This window comes from Notothenia coriiceps, unplaced genomic scaffold (assembly GCF_000735185.1).
Source record: "Notothenia coriiceps isolate Sejong01 unplaced genomic scaffold, NC01 NC01_scaffold00024489, whole genome shotgun sequence".
Classification (NCBI taxonomy): Eukaryota; Metazoa; Chordata; class Actinopteri; order Perciformes; family Nototheniidae; genus Notothenia; species Notothenia coriiceps.
The window spans coordinates 58,956-78,619 of NW_011357190.1; the positions used below are offsets into that span (position 1 = coordinate 58,956).

Sequence of the window (19,664 nt, forward strand, 5' to 3'; positions counted from 1 at the left end):
AATTAGATCCTAAAATGTCGATCTCGCCCGGATCCCCTGGAAGCCGATTTAGATACTCAACAATGTCCCTCGCAGCCTGCCGCGCGCAATCGCCACTCCCGACGATGGCCGCGCGGGGTGATAATGCGCCTTGCCCGCAGGTCGCTCTCCTTTCTCGACTCGGCCTTTCTCTCACTCTGTCCGCTCGCGCATTTCACTTGCGCTCTCCCGCTCCTCCGTCCTAGCCCTCTCGTTCTGTCTAGTCTGGAATGCCTCTCGCTCTGTCGAATACAGGGCATGGTTACCAACCTTTTGGTGACCGACACTAGTGACGGTCAAAATTGACACGCGACCCTAAACTTTCAACTTTTCAGACACACAGACTTGCGATACACTATGTCATGCAAATGTGTCATGTCCAAGCATCTGATAACGTGATTTACCATTGTGAACTATGCAATACGTTTATACGTTGAACAACAATTACATTATTTACCCTCGAAGGAGTTTGTCGGTAGAGAAAGGGTGTTAGGGGAGACACGTGCTTGGGAGTATACGATTAATTTGTGAATTTTGTGGACGCCCGAATTCAGGTCACGCCCAATATCATACAGTGATAGTAGTTAACTCGACGACGCGAATATAAGTCACGAAGAATAATCAGGCCTTCTTTAATCGCCATTAAATTTTCCTCAGGAACGGGCACTACCGACCCAATATTTAATCTCAACGTATTAGCAAAAAGAAGTATAAATACATAAAACGAAACATAGTATGATCTTTCTTCAGGGTTTCTTGCACTAGACCCTACACAAAACGCAGAGTGGTCAGCTGCTCGTTGTGACGACTAAATTTCTACTCTAAACAAACAACACGTTACGGTATGTAAGCCGCAGGGTCGAAAAATTGGAAAAAAGGCGCGGCCGAAAATTACGGTAAATTAAAAATAAAAATAAATATTTTTATTTATTTTTTAAAGTCTCAAAACTGGATCTAATTTCGGTACGGTATACCGTAGCCACCAGTAACCGGTATTTCGGTAATACCGGTATGCATCCCAACCTTCAATCGCCTTTAATCTTTCAATGAAGTAAACAAGAGAAGGTTTTCTTACATTAGATTCTCCTGAGGGAACCTCCTGGCTGTTTGCAATCAGCAGCTCCTTCATATCGTTGGTGGAGCAGAACTTCCTCAGCTTGTCCTTGATTCCCCAAATCAGCTGGCTTTGGTTCTACAGAAGACACCAAATATAAACATAAAAGCGTATCAAAAACATGGTCCCCAAATATAATGAGTTTCATTAAGGAATAAAATGGAGAAAAAAAATGTACCTTTAACTGCTCCTCGAGCTTCTTTTTCTCATCGTCCTCTTCCTTCTTCTGTTTCTTTGTTGCTCCATCCATTTCATCGCCTTTACGCTTACTGTAAGAGCAAAGAAAAGTTGCTGAAATGGTTTATTTCTTTCATACTTTCTTTTGTTGTTTTGGATTTGAAAAACATCCAAATTAACGTCCCAAATTAGTCAACAAGGGACACTGGAACAAACAAACCTTCGTCTGACACCTTTATTCATTAGGCACATTCATTAGGGCTCCATCAGTTAATGGACTCTCACACACAGGCAGGAACATGTCTCAACAGTCCTAGGTGTCAATGCTGATATCATCACCGCTGCCCTGACAGGAAATATTCATTAGACAACCCATGAGAGCGGACACACACCAGCCAACAGGCATCACCTAATGACCAACTAGTGGCTCAGACTTATCCTTGAGGTGTAAAAAAACAAAAAAAACATCACTTATATAAACAAGTACTGATGTCAAGAGCGAAGAAGGGAATTATATAAAGTGGCATCGTTCAGATTTGCTCAAACAGAGGACAGAATTTCCATTCCAATGTGAGGATAGTACGGTATCGGGATGAACGTCGGTTGAGTTTTATATAGGTAAGTTATTTTACTGCTTTGTCACAGCCAGTGAGGAGTGAAGCTCGACTTCTGATTAAATCTTCTTTCTTTTCGAATTTAGGGGCCACCATGGAGAACACCACTGCACTGTTGAACCTCTACACGTTCCTCCAAACTAGAAAAGCATCCAATCTTTCTGACTTCCTGCAGCCTTTCCAAAACTCCTCAGCTCCTTCCTTTTCCAATACGGGCTCCTCCCTTCCTCCCCCCCCGCCTGCTGACCTGCTGATCTCCCCTAACATTGCGTACATGGTGGCAGAGATAGTCATCGCCTTTCTCTCGGCGGTCGGCAATTTGCTGGTCTGCGTTGCCGTGGGCCTCAACCGCAAGTTACGCACCCTCACCAACTACTTCCTGGTGTCGCTGGCGGTCGCTGACATCTGTGTGGGGGTGATCGCCATACCCTGTGCCGTCCTGACTGATATCGGTTTACCACGTCACAACTTTCCTCTGTGTCTGCTCATGTTGAGTGTTTTGATCATGTTCACGCAAAGCTCCATCTTCAGCCTGCTGGCGGTGGCGTCGGAGCGCTACGTGGCTATCTTCATGCCGTTCCGCTACAGCGCCCTGATGACGCCTCGCAACGCCGTGTTAGTGATCCTCTCCACGTGGCTGCTGGCCTTCCTCATCGGGCTGGTTCCCATGATGGGCTGGCACAAGACGCCGCCGGAGTCAGGCCACTGTTTCTTCACTGCGGTGGTAGACATGACCTACATGGTTTATTTCTGCTTCTTTGCCTTTGTGCTGACACCCTTGGTGATCATGTTTCTCATCTATGCCAAGATCTTTTTGACGGTCAAGCGCCAATTGAGGCGCGTCGTGTGTAAGCAGAATGGTGGAGGGCAGGCGACAGCCAGCATGCGGAGAGAGATGAAGACTGCCACCACACTCTTCCTGGTTCTTTTCTTGTTCACAGTCTGCTGGATACCGCTACAAATCATCGACTGCTTCCTGCTGCTGTGCCCACACTGCCCCGTGCCGCTCGAGCTGCTGCTCACTGCCATCCTCCTGTCACATGCCAACTCTGCCATCAACCCCTTCCTTTATGCATACACCATGACAGCATTCAGAGACACCTTTAGGGACATTTTCATGTGCTGTAGGGCGGCGGGAGAGAGAGATGCTTCGAATGCAGCCAGCGGTGTCGATAGAGAAGGAGCGACTGTCCGAAACACACACTAGAGCTGAGACACTGAACACTGTAAGTACCAAACCTACGATAATAAATAGTATCTATTTTTCTTTGTCTCACCCTTCAGTTTTTACAGCAGGAAGCCTCTTCTTAAGTTCCTCCTTATCTTCTGCCCTCAGTGCGTTGAAACCTTTGAGCTGAGCGGCGCTGTATTCAGGTTTGAAGGCCAACTCCTCCCTGCTGCTCACGAAACACGCAGTGTGGTACCAGCGGTCGATCAGACCCAGCTGGGGCTTCTCTGGGTCCACAGTTTTCTTGGAGACACGGATCTGATCCTAAAGGACACAGCCACAGACTCAGAAACGATTCCCTATGATAAAACATATCTTATGTAATATATATGTACAAATGAATGCATTGGTAGAAAAATGTCTGCTAACCTTTTCTATTTTCAGATCACAGCCTTTGCATTTGCTGCGGTTTGATTTGGCATATTCTACTGCAAAGTCATTGAGTGTCTTCTCTCCTGTGGCTCCACCCTTCTGGTCTCCTTTTCCCACGAAAAAATAAGTCAGTCAATTTTAATATTCAAGCAAACCAAGTGTAATCACGTCATTCAAAATGTATATATTTATGTATGCAAGATATCTGAATATAAATATTAGACTTAGACATACTTTATTGTCATTTCAACAAGACAGAGTGTACTATTAAAACGAACATTTCGTTGTACTGGCTTACAGGAACAACAGGACAATATAAAAACTTGCTAAAATTGTACATATAAATAAATACCTTAAAGTGACGTGGTGCTGATAAAATTAAAGATAAAGTGTGCGTTTAAAATATAAAGAATTACTATACATATAAATAAAATAGACAAACTATATAGAAAATATGTGCACTTTACACAGAGTAATGTAATCTATATGTTACTGGTCTACTTGATATTCAAAATATAAATATGAATATAAATATACAACAATGTTTATTTGAACTCATGACTAGGCGATGTAAAAGTTAGATACTTTATAAAACAATAGGTATGATCTCCAGTAGAACCTCCTCTGTAAGATACTACAGTACACAGAGCGATCTCAATTATTTCTAATAGCCTGTGTGTTTCGTTTTTTTTACTGATAAAAATAAGTTTTAACAGTATACGAGAATGAAGCCACTGCTGACTGTGGGTAAGCTACCCTATATTGTTGTGCACACCTGTTGGACAGACTGTGAAAAGTCAGCTGCTCCACTAAAGAGTGGTTCAACTGCCCACTGCTCCTAGTACTACCCTCCTGGTACTAGGATGGGTTAAATGCAGAGGCCAAATAATCGATTCATATTCGCCAGGGCTGTCCGATTTTCAAATTTGATCATGGTCAGTTTCTGGCATTCCTACCTCCTACTGCTCCTCCACTCTCAATGGCCTTCTTTACTTTCTCCTGGTCGTCCCAGCGCAGGTCAGAGTAGCCCGCTATATCAGCCGTGGACTGAGCTGCAGCTCTCGACCAGAAGCAAGAGAAGTGGTGCCAGTGGGGAACTTTCCCATCAAACATGGGTGACTGTGGGGGAAAAAACAGAGTATGTTTACACTGAGACCCATGGTGATATGGGATGGGAGCCTCCGAACATGACAGAAATGTGAATCGGACCAGTGAATGACTCCTAACTGAGGCTTACGAGAGAATATTCTTTCATTTTCAAATGTTTCCTTATGTATAACAAATGATGGTCCATAATAAGTGAGGTTTTGTCTCTCAAAAAGAAACTATAGTGTAGAGAAACTATTTATTGACTAAATAAAAAAAGGTCTCTCCATGAAGACTGGGCGGTGTCTTTTGCTGAATAACATGCTTTTTTTAAATTTGGTGTTCAAATGAGGATACAACATATGTTGTTCAATACAATGATGAGATGTGCAATAAGTTATGTAATTGTATGACAAATGTTTCACCAAATCAATGCCATATAAGTCCAAGTGGGCAGGGCACATTTATGAGCATGGCACAAGAAAAAAAACGAATTTGTCTGTTTGTTTTTTAATGAAATGACCACTGCTTAGTTGACTAGCTTCAAGAAAGAAAAGTCACTGTGAGATTGAGAATCTTGAGCTGCTCCACGAAGAAGGTTTCTGAGCCTTTAAGTGAATTAATTCTCTCTGTGGGGCAGCAGCCTGACTTTACATTGAGGTAGTGCTGCTGCTGCTATTTTTGTTCCAGAAGCAGATTCTCACTCGGTTGTGTAAGTGTAGCATTTAAGCATAACCTCAGGATGCATTAAAATGTATTAATGACAAAACCTTAATGCATAGCAGGATGCGCACTGAGAGACTGAGGGTCCCCTAGGAAAGGCTCAGCGGCTCTTTGTGAACAAGATTCAACAAACAATGTCAGCCATTTAAATGCTAACGAGGGCCTAACCTAACACAACTGAAACCAAACTATACAATACATATGTTCATTCTCTCACCAGTTTATAAATATCCACTATATTCGCCGAATAAACCACCTAAATTACCAAAGCTAACACTCTGGTGCTAGGCTAGCTAGCAGTTTCTCCAGATTACTGTCTGCAGACGTCGTTACCTGCACCATGATGGCCATTCTCAGCGAGTCTTTCGCTATGTTTTCTTTGCATTTCTTGCACGATGCACGGCTGCTTTTGGCATATACCGCCTGGTACAGCTTGTCCTCTTGAGACTCCGCCATACTTCTTTAATATCACAGCGAAATAAAAGGAAATGACTGTTAGTCGAACTTTCTCCGGATAACTAGGAGCGACAACAACCAATGCTGCGCAGAGAAGCGAAGCTGGCCGCGTGCCTGCATGGCTCCAGAGGTGCGTGAAGAGCTCTCACTCTGTCTCTGTTTCCTGATACCAAAACACCAGCCGCTCTCCAAATTACACATTATCAAATGTAAATAGACTACATTTATACAGTGGTGTAAAGTAACTAAGAACATTTAGTCAACTACTGTTCTTAAGTAAAATGTCATGATACTATTACTCTACTTGGGTATTTACATCTTTTGGTACTTCGTGCTTTTACTCCACTACAATTCATAGGTAAATCGTGCGCTTCTACTCCACTACATTTGTTTTATACCGTTAGTTTCTTTGCAGATTTGGATTAATGACATGAAATATAATCAACACTTAAATTCAACAAACGTAAAGTAAAAAATAGCGACAAAAGTGAATAGTAATACCAATACACTAATTAACCCAAGTGCAAAAATAGAATAACAACAGAAGTAAGATCGTCTACATTTAGAAAAAAAATATTAAACTAAAATAGAAACTTAACATTGCACATGATAGTGAATGTTATAATGGCAATGGTATTGAAAAAGTGCTCTTCACGCTGACTTGAAACTGGGTTTATACAGATTTGGACTCGCTATACAATTCCTTAATAAGATAGCAATAGACAGACCTACATTGTAACATTTCAGAATCAGAATCAGAATTGGTTTTATTAGGTCAGTAGGTTTACACATACGACGAATTTGCTTTAGTATTTACAATATTTACAAATGACAAATATACTGTAACACATTATGTCTTTGTTGTTTCAAAAGCAACAGTAAAACAACTTTAAAACCATTTGTTCGGCCAATCAGAGATCTTGAAGATTGGAAAGTATTTGGACTTGAGATTTGACTTCTAGTTGCCCTTAAAGAAGTATTTGTGACCAATAATCATGTTTTTTATGCTATATCTGTCTCTTAATTAAAGACGGACCCACTTTTTCCAAACACCGAGTGATGCATCTTTCGCAATAGACGAACAAAGAGTCGGCTGGAGAATACCCGCGCGATTAGCAGCCAGAAATAATTGAGTGAGGAGAAATCGTCCAGCAAGGAAGGCGAGAGGCTGTGTTCAGACGTTCAGACCATGGTTCAGACCTTTATATACAGTCTATGGTTCCCTTCAGTTCAGACCATGGATGTATGGTTCAGACTGGGACAACACTTCCATTGTGTTTAATAGAACCGACAATGGTAGTTTTGTTATCTGACAGACCCCTTGAGACTTTGGTTTGAAAATGGATCACATCTTTGGGGATGATTCTATCAGAATAAATCATATGCACAATTGAAATTAAAGAGGACCATCGGTTTTTGTACAGGTTTTATTAGCAGAACATGTACACATTTATTTATTTTTGGAAAATATATGAAAAAATAAACATAATATCTATGGAAAGGTGAATCTGTCAATGTTACCATTTAGCTGTTACATGTTACATTTGCAAAATGCCAAATGTTTGTAATACACAGCCTCATTTTAAATGTTCATTCATGTGTTAAAACATTTTAATCTGATGTATAAACAATTGGATTATGGATTAATTAATATTAATTTAAATGTATACACTTTTTGTGTTCATATAAATGCTATTCATTCATGTTTTCTTATTTTGGAGCAATTTTATTTACCAGATCACATGTCAAATTCCTTAGGAAGTCCCATATGCCAATATTATCCTTCAGTCAACAGAAAAACACATCATAATTAGCAATAGTAAGGTGTTTTTTATGTGACAGTGACAATATGCATTAGATCTACAATATAACATAACATCATGATTATTAGAGTTAGACATAACAACATATACAGGAAAAATGTTTTAAGAAAGATGCAGAATAAAACAGTAAACACTAGTCAGCATTGTGTAGGCCATTGAAGAGGTCTGTGAGAGGTATCTGGTATTTTGGCTTAAAGGTCTGAGGTATTTCTGGAGTCTTATCCCAGTAAAAACATTTAATAAATAAAAAGACATGTTGGCCTTTGTTAGTGTTGCACAAAATGAAAGTGATATGCTTAATACTCCTTATAAAGCTTAGATATGGCATTGCAAAAGAGAAAGCAGAACCCTCAAGATGCTTATTAAGACTGTAAAAGAACCCAGTATGACGTTAGGTCCTCTCTAAGCAAAGTTCATGGACACATGGATCTATTCTTCAGTTAAAGATCGAAGCTGGACTTCTGAACTGAAATCTGCCCATGTATGAACAATAGAGCCCAAGATATTGCAGAGGAGGACACAGTCTGCAGGAAGAAAGGCTCTGGTAGGATTCGGATCCTGTTTGTGCAGCTAATTTTGTTATGGCAAAGTATGAGACACACACAACAAAACTGTAAACCATTAAAGAAACAATATGGCCAGGCCATGTCCTTCCCCACATACAGTCATGTGAATCTATAAGTCCTTTCATTGTTTAATTCAGCAACCAGAGCGACTGAACCCCCCATTGGTCTCTCTTATATTCTCCTTGTGTCTGGCCTGGACAAGACCAAACACCACTGCTGCCAGCGTCATGCGGCCCCCTGTCCGCGACCCCTGGCGATCTGTGCCCATATTGGACCTCTTGCTGCGCGAAGTGCTGATGAAGTAGGTGCGGACTTTCCCCTGACGCTCGCTCACCTGCAATGAGAGCAGCGGTCACATCATTATTTCTCAATGACCCTCAAGATTATTTTGAAAAGACCTCTCCACAAACTGGATAGGATGCATTAAAGGTCCCCTATTATACTGTTTTTCATCAACACATTATAGGTCTCAGATATATACAAAACATGTCTCTGAAGTGTTTGGCTCTAAATACCAGACAGGTCATGCATTTTAGCATCCCATAAACCCCTCTGTTTCAGCCCTGTTTCAAAAGTGCTGATTCTCTGTCTGTTACTTTAGATGAAAACAAGGAGCCCCTCCCCACGCCCCTCTGAGAGATATTTGGTTAAAAAGAACACAATGGTGCTCTAGGAGGAGATTCAGGTGATAAGGTGGAGGGGGGGGAGTTACCTTGGTTGGTTATTGGTTAATGGTTACACAAGCCAAAAAATCGTTATGACATCATAAAGTGGCCAAAATTTGATCAGCTCATTTTCAGACAGGTTTTTAAATATAAATGGAACAGGACAAAAAGTGAGCGGCTCTTTTTTCCTGAAACTTTCAGAATCTCTTTACACATGTTTATGTATAAAAGACATGAAAAATTGGATTTTCCATAATAGGTGACCTTTAAAAACTACACTCTGCCCCTCCATGTGAGGTCGGCCCAGAGACCCTAGGGTTTTTTAAATCGACACTAAAAACTCACTTCTTCTCCCTGGCCTTCTAGTCAGAGCGGGGCACGCCTCCTGACATTTCCCTGTGTTTGAATTTTATATTTGCTGTTGTAATTTATTGTCTTCTGTTTGCTATCGCAGTAAAGTGTTTTTATCGCATGTACACTTTGGCTCGACCAAAAGTCGTTTTTAAAATGTGCTATATAAATAAAACTTGATTTGATTACACATTTCATACACAAGTGTCCCTTCCTGAACAAGAATGTAACTCAAGAAATAGAGTTGTTACTTTTCACCAGTAGATGTCCCTCTTGTTTAATTTGTCCTATGGGCTAAACTTTTATTTCTTAAATTGTTTTGAATTCTGCTTTCAATTAAAAGTTAAAATCTATATGGACAGCCACTCACCCCCTTGACGAAGATTTCTCCACGTAGCTCCAAGATGAAACCCCATTCTGCCAGGATCCTGCGCGTGGCCTCGGGAACCTGGATGCGCCCGCTCACCCCCGTGCTGTCCATGCGGCTGGCCAGGTTCACTGTGGACCCCCAGATGTCGTACTGCGGCTTAGTGGCACCGATCACTCCTGCCACCACCGGCCCGTGGGCAATGCCTGATTAAATGAAACACAGACACATCATTCGCTTTAGACAAATCAGTCATACATCCAACACCAAAAATCCCTACATAGAAAATTTTGTATCAACCATCTATTGTTTGTAGGAGGTGAGACACTTACCAACACGCAGCTTAAAGTTTTTGGAAGTTTGCGTGTTAATGTCTATCAAGGTCTCTCGCATTGCCAACGCAAACAAAACCAGCTCACTCAGGTGATTCCATTCATCCATAGATTCCTGAGAGAGACGCAGAGACAGTTTTATAGAGAGAGAGAGAGAGAGAGAGAGAGAGAGAGAGAGAGAGAGAGAGAGAGAGCGAGAGAGAGAAAGGAGGATGAGGATATTGGAAGGGTAAAACAAAAGATAGCACAATGTGTGGAAAAACATGTCCCACCTCTCTGTCTGGAGCCAAGCCTGAGGCCGCCATGTAGCAACTCCCAATCGTCTTAATCTTCTCCACATAGTGGAAGTAAGACTCCTCCAACAGCTTGTTAAATAATATTAAAAGAAACAGAAAACAAATTAAACTTCAATCTGACAAATAGAGTTATGACAACATTTTTCAATAGCTCGGCCTGAAATATAGCCCGTTATCTATGTTATAATTAATATTAGTATTATTATTGAATGTTAATTATATTCTTTATATTATTTCACCTTAGAAGTCAGGTAAGGAAATACTAAATTAATACAAATATTTGAAATTTGAATTGCAGTTAATGTTTTTATTGCTCTAATTTATATAGTTCAAAAATATAATGTATTATCTACTATACTACTTTGCATAATTAACATTTGCCTTTAAAACAATGCCATAGATGGAGTATTTTGGCTTTTATACATCATACATAGAGTCATACAATGATCTGAATCCACTCTATAGGGTGCACTTTCATTTCAGTCCCATTCTTACCTCATCAAAGCTAGCAATGATCTCATTCAGGAGTCGGAGGCAGTCCACTCCCTCATGTTTGATCTCTTTCTGCTCAAAGTACTCATTGAACCCAGCGATGGAGGCAAACATGACACCCACTTCATTGTAGGATTGAGAGTAAAGCTCCTGAAATGAAAATTGTGTCATGACTTTCATCCTAAAAGACCTTTTGTTTGACTATTGATATGTTATGACATTTTATTATCACTGCAAAACATCAATCATTCTCTCCAAAGGTTACAGTTATCGACAAACTGTACAAACACGTGAAGGCGTTCAGTAAAAATGTTTGTATAAAACAAGAACATTTCAAGAATATCTTCTTTATCATGATGTTAGTTCTGCTTTAAACAAGGTCAACACAATAGCAACAGCAAATACATACAGACATTCACGATCACCCAAACGGGATTTAAATTAGACTTGGATTATTCTAACAGCAGGTTTGTGCTCCCTTGATAAACGCAACAAACGTAAAATAATTACAGAAAAAAAAGCATAATTAAAAGGGAGGCTTTCACAGTGAGGCAATGTTTACGGCACCTCATCATTCTTGCTTCGGTCCAGAAAGTGTCGGGCCACATGGACAGGCAGGATGTTGTGTAAAAGACACTCGTTGTGTTCCCGAAGTTCCCTCATGTCCTCCACTTCCTTTTGGGCCTGCAGACGCCACAGGAAGTCCAGTCTGGCAGTGGCCTCCCACTGAAAAGAATAGGACAGATACAACCATCAGAGGTCATGCATCTTATCTTATGCATGTGAGAAAAATATCAGAATGTTGACGGACTAAAATCCATAAATCCCAAATCAAAAGTTCAACAGTACCTGCCGTCCATTGTAGAAGACAGCAATAATAAACATGACCATGAGGGAGATCGAAATTCCCTTTCTCCTGACGAAGTGAGACCTGTGCAAATATGAATAAAGAGGGGTTGTTATAGAGATGCACATTTTGAGAAGTAAGAGAAGTATAATGGTGGAATATAACATTATTTAATCAAATACTGTATTTACTCTTACTTTATTTTACACTATTTATATTATATTATACAGTAATACTTTACTTTACTACCTTGAAGTATAACAAGTATCTACAATTGGCTCCACATTGCTGCTCTTAAATGTATTTGTGATAAAAACAGAATAGTGTAGGATATATAAACGGCAAATTTAACTACAAACATACATCGAATCACAACAAATCAAATCAAAGTTATTATAGCCCCAAATAACAAGAAATGCCTCAAAGGGCTGTACAAAGCAAACAAAAGCAAAGACAAAAACAAAATACAAACGTCATAGCATAAAAATGATTAAAACATTTTACAACATTATACATCAACACAAGTATTGCCATGTGATAAAAGCATGTGACTTTAGTGATGGAAATACAACAGCCATTGAAATACTAAAACTTTTTAAAAAGCGAAATATTAGAAACCTAAACTTGATGTAGAAAAAAGTTCAGCCTGGGAGCTCCGGGTTATATTTTCCACTGACCATTGAGTCATATCATGGCGTGTGAGTGTGAGGAAGGCCAGGTGGATGAGGTAGGAGTAGACGACCACGGCCAGCAGCAACACAGCCAGCTTCAGCAGAGAGTTCAAACGCAGGAACACAGCACAGGTCACCATGGCGATTACACCACTCAATACAAAGACCTGAGGAGAAAGAGGGGGAGAGGAGAGGGTTGAAGACACTGAGGAAGAAAGTGATAAGATGACTGGATGGGAGATAGTCAGAAAATGTCCTAACAATTTCAATAAAATGATTATAGGGTGTTAAATGTACAAGTGCTTTTACTTCAGGGCAAGTGCAGACAGTGAGAGGATGGGAAGCTGAGCTTGTTTTGTCCATAACATCAGCCTCCTCTGTGTCTGTGAGAATGCACCATACCTAGACACAAGCACAACACACAAATAAAGGAAGTTACATTAAAACTATGACAACTAGCAAAAGAGGTGCACAATTAGAATCAGGGAGAAAAAGGATTTGCACTTCTTCAAGCCTTTTTCAGGGAGTATGTCAGTATGCTTTAAAGTTTGTTTATAGTTTTAAGCATTGAAATGATTTTGCCATTTACAAATAGGCACGTTAATTGCTTGAAATAGAGTGCGCTGGAGTTTGTATGTGATTTTTGTGTCTACTTGTAACCTCATCCAAAGACCATTTTAAACAAACTCTATTCGAGTCCAAAAAGTGCTCCTCCCCAAAGCTGTCTCTTTCCAACATACTGTACACAGTTCTCTTTCAGACGTTATAAAGGTTTGAGTCTTCACATTTTTTTGTTTGCTAATGGTTGGTTTCATGCCCAATCTGTGAATGGAAGTGTCGTTTTCTTGTCATTTGAGGCTCATTTTGAATGTCAGCGGCAAGGCACACCTTTCTCCATTAAGCATAGTTAAGTGTGGGATCATGCAAACAGCAGGAGAATTTGCTTATGTTCATGTGATTTGCAAAGTACAGTCTAAAGTGGAAATCTCTCAGACACAACCAGTATAGTAGTATAAAAGTAACATTTGCTGCACATAATTCAACTTTATTCAATAAATGCATGTTTATAGGTCTGGCCCTGTGTTTTAGGCCCTCACCATGTTAGTAGACACCAAGCCAAAGTTGAGGAGTATGGCGGTGAGGGTGAGGAGGTTGCGGGCGCTGTTGTTTTCATGGATCCAGCCGCAGATTTGCAGTAGAGGTGCAGGCGTACAACTGAACTCTTCAGCCAGGGCCAACATCAGCAGCAGCATGTAGAGGAGCAGGAAGACCGAAAACAGGATGATGACTGGGAACAGACTGCAGAGGAAGAACAAGGGAGGAATGGAAGGGAAACAGGAAGGAAGTGAGCGAAGTAGTGAACATGTATATCCAGGGTAGAATAAAAAAACAAGAATTCTGTGACAAATGTTCAAGACTATTGCAAACTGTAATTCCTGATACTTCCTGCAGATGGCATTAAAGTAAAAACAGAATCAGAATCCGCAATGGGGAAATTATTACATGCAGATAAAGTGAAGAGAACAGACTTTCATATTTAAAAGTAACTAAGTATGCACACCATATTAATAATAAAAAAACACAAAAGGTAAAAGACAAATGGCAGATAAGTACACCATGGTAAAAAAAAGTAGCAGTAGTTAAACATGGAAACCATAAACATAGTGGTTTTAAAATCAGACAAACTAGCTTTTATCTTAATCTCAGTATAATGCGTTTTTCGTTTTTCTTTTGAATGACACTGTGAAACAAAATACAGAAATTAAAAGTTACATTTGAGATTGTTCTCTATCGAGGAATACAGATTATTAAGGACTTTTAATGTTTCATCTTGCAGTTCTTGGTATACACGGAGAACTTAAATTATAAAGTTATATTAATGTTGAATTCCAATGACCGTAAACACATTATTTTTAAAGCGTTAAGCTTTGATAAAAAGGCTTAAATCAACCGTTCAAACCTGATAAACCAAAAAGATGAAATTGTCAATGTGAATAATGTGAGATCCGATTGGATGACCTTAGTGTCTCCCTACCTGGGTGCAGAAATGAGGGTCTGAACAACCATGAGAAAGACGAACATGATGAAGGAGCACACCAGGTTGGAGTTGAACATTTCATCTCTCATCTGGGAGAACTAGACAGACCGAAAGAGATAAAAAACAATATCATTTAATCTGGGGCATTCATTTATTTCCTTGTATTGATCACATGAAAGACCTGCTTACCTTTTCCTCAATGTGAGTGTCTTTGAACACCAGGGTCAGGGGGGTGATGTGCTCCCTGTGCATTCGATCACTGCTTCGAACCTCAATAGCGTGTTGGATGCGTTTGTTGATCTCTTTGGAGGTGGACAGCCATATGTTGGGCAATGATCCGTTGGTGAAGGCGGCGAGGATCTGCAAATAAAATAAAATAAGAAAACAGGTCAATCAGGTACTTGGTGCCAACAATAGAAAGCTGTTTAAGAAACACTTACACTATTCATGTCAATGGCATTCCCAAATGCAAACTCTGGGGTCCAGGTTCGATTAGTCTTCAGGATTTTGGGGGGCTCAGTGTGGTCAACTTTTCTCTGTTGCTGAGGACAGATGAAGAAAGTGTCAATGTTGTGTTTGAGCAGAAACTCGTTCCTGTCGCGGCCGTGGCCAGCTTCGGTCTTGTAGCGGCCTCCCAGACAGTCCAGAGTTGCCCTTGAGATGTGGATGCGTCTAGAAGAGAGAGAATAGAAGCAGAGAGGATTATCAGCAATGTACAAAATAATGTTTTAAAATCATAATGTGAAGATTGTAGAAGTTGTGAGAAAACCAAGACAAACATCTTCTATCTTTGACTACAACATGTGTGTATGTCATTTTTAACACAGCTTAAAAATCGAGAAAAAGGCCGTTGGAAAACGTTACTCTAAACACTATGTTTCCGTAGCAACACACTGACACTGTACAACTGTCACTGTGTCAGTGTGAAGGTGAAACATGTCAGAAAAGGCACACAAAGTTGACTGCTAGTGTTAAACCACACAATGGAGAATTCTGCCCTTAGAAGATATTTTCTATTTGAATAATCATGGCATCAATTCAGAAAGAGGACATTTGCTTTCCTGTAAATGACAAAGAACTGACAAGTGTCTTCTGAGGCAGAAAACCAAAGCTCGATTTCACAAACTTAATTATGTTTAAAATGTTTCAGAAAATTAATTGAATCCCAGCTGAAAATATTTATTATTGAAGCAAGGGACACATTTTGACTAAAATATTCACTTGTATCTTAAGTATTCAAATATCTAATGAAAAGTCAAGACTTTTTTGAGGCACTTTATTATCATTTTATAGCAATGGAGGCATAACAGTTGGATCTAAGTGGATGAATAGGAGAATATGTCATGAGTTTTAATGAGTGTTAACTATTCTACTTCTTACTCAAATATAACATATTTTGTCCCTTGGTGTAATTTTAAAGTTACCTAGCAATATATTCAGTAGAAAGCAGCAACCTTAAACCAATAGACATTTGAATATAATTTACATTATTCTGCAATGAGCACAATGAATACTTGTGAAGATAATACACTATCATTATGACTTTTAAGTTAAAGATCTGTATACTTCTTGCATCACTGTCTGCTGGCACTTGCAAAGACCACTCACCCAGGTATGCCCCCGGCCTCCAACATGTTGGCAATGCCCACGTCCCAGGACCAGACGTCAAACTGCCATTTCTGCAGGCCCAGCACCCCACACAGCACAGAGCCCGAGTGGATCCCAATCCTCATGTCCATGTCAAACTTCAGCTGATTCCGCACGTACCTGGAGTTTGTGGGAAGTAAAGCCACCGCGTAAGACTAAAACTCTAGCTTTGCAGGACACAAGACGATGAACCCTGAAGAAGTCCAACGATAATACTTTATTGTCAGATCAAGTCTGAACTTTTTCTTGCATCACAGCAGCTCCATTTGCGACATCAAGCAAGGACAAATATTAAGATATGATACAAGGAGTAAAAACATTTAATATAGATAGATAGATAGTATATTAATCACAAATTGGGAAATTCTTAATATAACGTCACACAATCAGAGAAAAGTTGCTCAAGACCCTCTAGTGTACATTTGAACTGGCATTTAGCTCTGTATTTAATTTGAGGATTGACTGGTGCAAAGAGGAGTCCTTCAGTCTAACTTAATACATCTTGGAACCCTGTATCTCCATTATATATGTTCATATTCACTGATCAGGACATGGTTGGGGTCATAGACAATGTTGATGGCCATCCTCACTATGTTATTATGGTAGGCTGACTCATAGAGTTTCTGACAGGGTTGACCTACAGTCACACTGACCCTATAGCGTTGATCATGTCCAGGCCCAGCTCAACACAGTGACGGGCATGGGCTTGCTGCGGCTCAGGGACACCTGACACACAGTAGTAACAGTCTCCCAGGAGCTTTATCCGCAAGCAGTGGTGCTCCTGTGATGAGGAATGATCAAGACACCAGGAAAAAGAGAAAATAAGTTATTGAAATAGAAAATATATGATCTAAAAACAAAGGGGCTCAAATTCTCACATCTGCTAGTCGGTCAAAGCGCCCGAAGAGCTCGTTGAGGGTTCGGACCAGATCCTGGGCTGATAGTTTCATGGACATCAGAGTGAAGCCCTTTATGTCTGCAAAAAGGATGCTGCAACGTGAGAACAAGAGTTATAAACTAAGTGTTAGGCTAAAACATTTAAAATGTATACAGGGACTCCTGTAACTTCAATACTCAGACTGTTACACCACTGTTGAGAGATTACTGTGCAATATACACCAGATGTATCTGCTACCTCATTACTTGCTACTTATTTTTGTTACTTGTGTGACTAATTATTTGATTTTCCTTTAATAAAGGTATGCTTTCCTCTTTATGTTATTCCACTAATTTTATTTTTGCCTTTTTGTCTCCACCGACCCTTTACTGTAACATTTTAAATTTCCCCACTTTGGGACAAATTAAAGATATCTGATTCTGATATAAATTAATCTGATTCAACAGTTTGGCTTTGACTGCATCTAGGCCAAAAAAAAACATCTATCTTCTGTACGTAACACTTACAAAGGTTTGGCTTTAAGTGAAGCTAATACGATAGCACATCATCTAGTTGAGTTTATAGATCGGAAATGTATCTTCTACAGGATTCTTTCTTGTGTTTCTTTGTTTCATGGTTAAATGCACTTATTGTAAGTTGCTTTATATAAAAGCGTCAGCTAGGGAAATGTAATGTTCCAGTGAACATTTGCAAGATTGTAAAGAAAATTAAGAATTTGCTATTCCAAAGACTCCCAAGAGCTATAAAAACAATTAACAGCATCCATGAGAAATGTATTTTGTGTGTATGTGTGTGTGTGTGTTTGTTTGTGTACCTGACGTCCTTGTACTGGTGGATGTAAATCTTGTGAAACTCATGAGGATTAAGCTCGTCTACCATAGAGCTTATGTCAGCCATCATCTCCAAGGCAACAAAGCGAGGCAGGATCGACAGCACCAGACGCTCCTGTGTGGACAAATAATAAATTGTATTTGCAAAGTATAGCTTCAGCAGTATAATGCTTGCTAATTCACAGGTTTAGAAGATAACTCAGGAGCCAATTTTTGGAAAGTTTAGACGAAAGAGACACATTACATTACATTGCATTTAGCTGACGCTTTTGTCCAAAGCGACTTGCAATAAGTGCATTCGACCAAGAAGATACAACCTTGGAGAAAACAGAATCATATAAGTACATCAGGTTTCATAGAGCCAAACATTCCAATTGCTACTCAACTAGCTTTAGATAAGCCAGTCCTTTGTTAGTATATAAGTGCTTTGTTAGTATATAAGTACTTTGTTAGTAATTCTATCGCTCGAAGTGGAGTCGAAAGAGATGAGTTTTCAGTCTGCGCCGGAAGATGTGTAAGCTTTCTGCTGTCCTGATGTCAATGGGGAGCTCATTCCACCATTTTGGAGCCAGGATAGCAAACCCACGTGTTTTTGCTGATGGGAACTTGGGTCCCCCTCGCAGTGAGGGTGCAGCGAGCTGTTTGGCTGATGCAGAGCGGAGTGCACATGCTGGGGTGTACGGTTTAACCATGTCCTGGATGTAGGAAGAGCCAGATCCATTAACAGCATGGTACGCAAGTACCAGTGTCTTGAAGTGGATTTTAGCAGTTACTGGAAGCCAGTGACACCAGTCAGTGGTGTTAAAAAAGTATCATCGTCTGACCTCTAGCTTTATGCAGCAGTCACCTACCTGTCTCTGGTTCTCCTGCTCTAGTTTGAGGCGACCCTCAATGCAGCGCCGCGTCTCCAGGAACACCTGTCTCTGGGCATGGTCTGTCAGGTAGTGGATGAACAAGCCGGCTGTGTTCATACCTAGGTACAGCAGGCCTTTGGCAAACACCTACATGCAAGAGAGAATATGTATCATATAGTTGATTTTAACCAGGTAAACCCAAAGCATGTAGGGTAAGGAAAAAGATAGGAAATAGGAAACTGGTTTTTCTTTAGGGATCTCAGAGAGAAATGTTCATACTTAAAGGACTTGTGTACAAAATATGATTAGCTCTTGATACATAGACAAAAGGCTTGTTCTGCAAAATAAGATGGCATACTAAAGTGAGATTTTTTCCACTAAATGTTTAGGCATAGATAGGCATTACATTTCATCACTTGGTGTTTTATTAAGCAATTTACAGTTACCTATAATTTATTAGGCAAATAAAACTATAATATATGCCTTTTTATCCATAATACATTTGATTTTATACTATAATTAAACATAAAGGAATGTAACTAAGTATAGAAACAGTTTTGGTTTGATAATGAAAAAAAATCTCAAAAGCTGATTTCCTCACCTTTCTCAAGAGCTCGGCATCATTGTAGTGGCGCACAATCTCCACCAGAAGGTGAAGTACTGAGGTGAGGGAGCCGGCGCACATGGCCCACAGCAGAGGTAAGGGTAGCAGCGTGTAGGTGGCGAACAAAGTGAACAAAACATACCACGAAGGGTCTTTCTCCAGTCCATACACCAGTCCTCCCAGCACCTGTGTGGTCTGAGACATCCAGCTAGCCAGGCCTGCGTAGTTAAGCCATCCAGGGGTCATGTAGTCTTTGCAGGTTAACACAACAACGCAGAGCGCTATAGCTAACAACATGAAAACCCCTGTGAGGACGCCACGCAGAGCGTCTGTGACCCCATCAGGGGCCAGGGCCAAGTACAGAAGCAATATGTGTAGCTTGGCCATTGCATCTATTACATTGGTGATGGCCAGAGAGTTGCGTCTTTGGTGGGAGTAGTGTTGCTGGTAGAGTTTCTCCAGATCCCGAGACCTAAATGTGTGCCTCAGGCTGGGAATGTAGACTCCACGAATTGAGTGGCCCCAGTGTTTAAAGAAATCGGCATCGCTGGCGTATTCGTTACATGTACTCCTGGTACCGTTGTAGGAGCAGGTT

General features: G+C 40.3%; 2 protein-coding genes across 2 annotated transcripts in view; both read right to left on the reverse strand.

Annotated features, from left to right (window-relative positions):
- parp1 (poly (ADP-ribose) polymerase 1) overlaps positions 1–5,912 on the reverse strand; it is a 13,634-nt gene extending 7,722 nt beyond the window's left edge. The window contains exons 1-7 of the mRNA XM_010782259.1: positions 5,666–5,912; positions 4,480–4,642; positions 3,521–3,630; positions 3,201–3,415; positions 1,311–1,401; positions 1,094–1,210; positions 198–288 (exon numbers count right to left, since the gene is read on the reverse strand). Coding sequence (XP_010780561.1) covers positions 198–288; positions 1,094–1,210; positions 1,311–1,401; positions 3,201–3,415; positions 3,521–3,630; positions 4,480–4,642; positions 5,666–5,788 — 910 coding nt within the window. The 5' untranslated portion in view covers positions 5,789–5,912. The remainder of the gene's footprint in view (positions 1–197; positions 289–1,093; positions 1,211–1,310; positions 1,402–3,200; positions 3,416–3,520; positions 3,631–4,479; positions 4,643–5,665) is intronic.
- Positions 5,913–7,204: 1,292 nt separating this feature from the next.
- Positions 7,205–19,660, reverse strand: si:dkey-206f10.1 (adenylate cyclase type 8; the record flags this gene model as incomplete). Its single annotated transcript, XM_010782261.1, has 19 exons — positions 7,205–8,511; positions 9,564–9,766; positions 9,893–10,007; positions 10,165–10,257; positions 10,684–10,830; positions 11,248–11,406; positions 11,530–11,611; positions 12,205–12,365; positions 12,508–12,600; positions 13,296–13,497; positions 14,234–14,334; positions 14,426–14,596; positions 14,677–14,908; positions 15,845–16,003; positions 16,537–16,664; positions 16,762–16,873; positions 17,596–17,726; positions 18,463–18,612; positions 19,067–19,660. Coding segments are annotated over 19 exons (3,234 nt in total), but the record flags the coding sequence as incomplete, so codon positions are not given.
- Between the last annotated feature and the right edge of the window lie 4 nt (positions 19,661–19,664).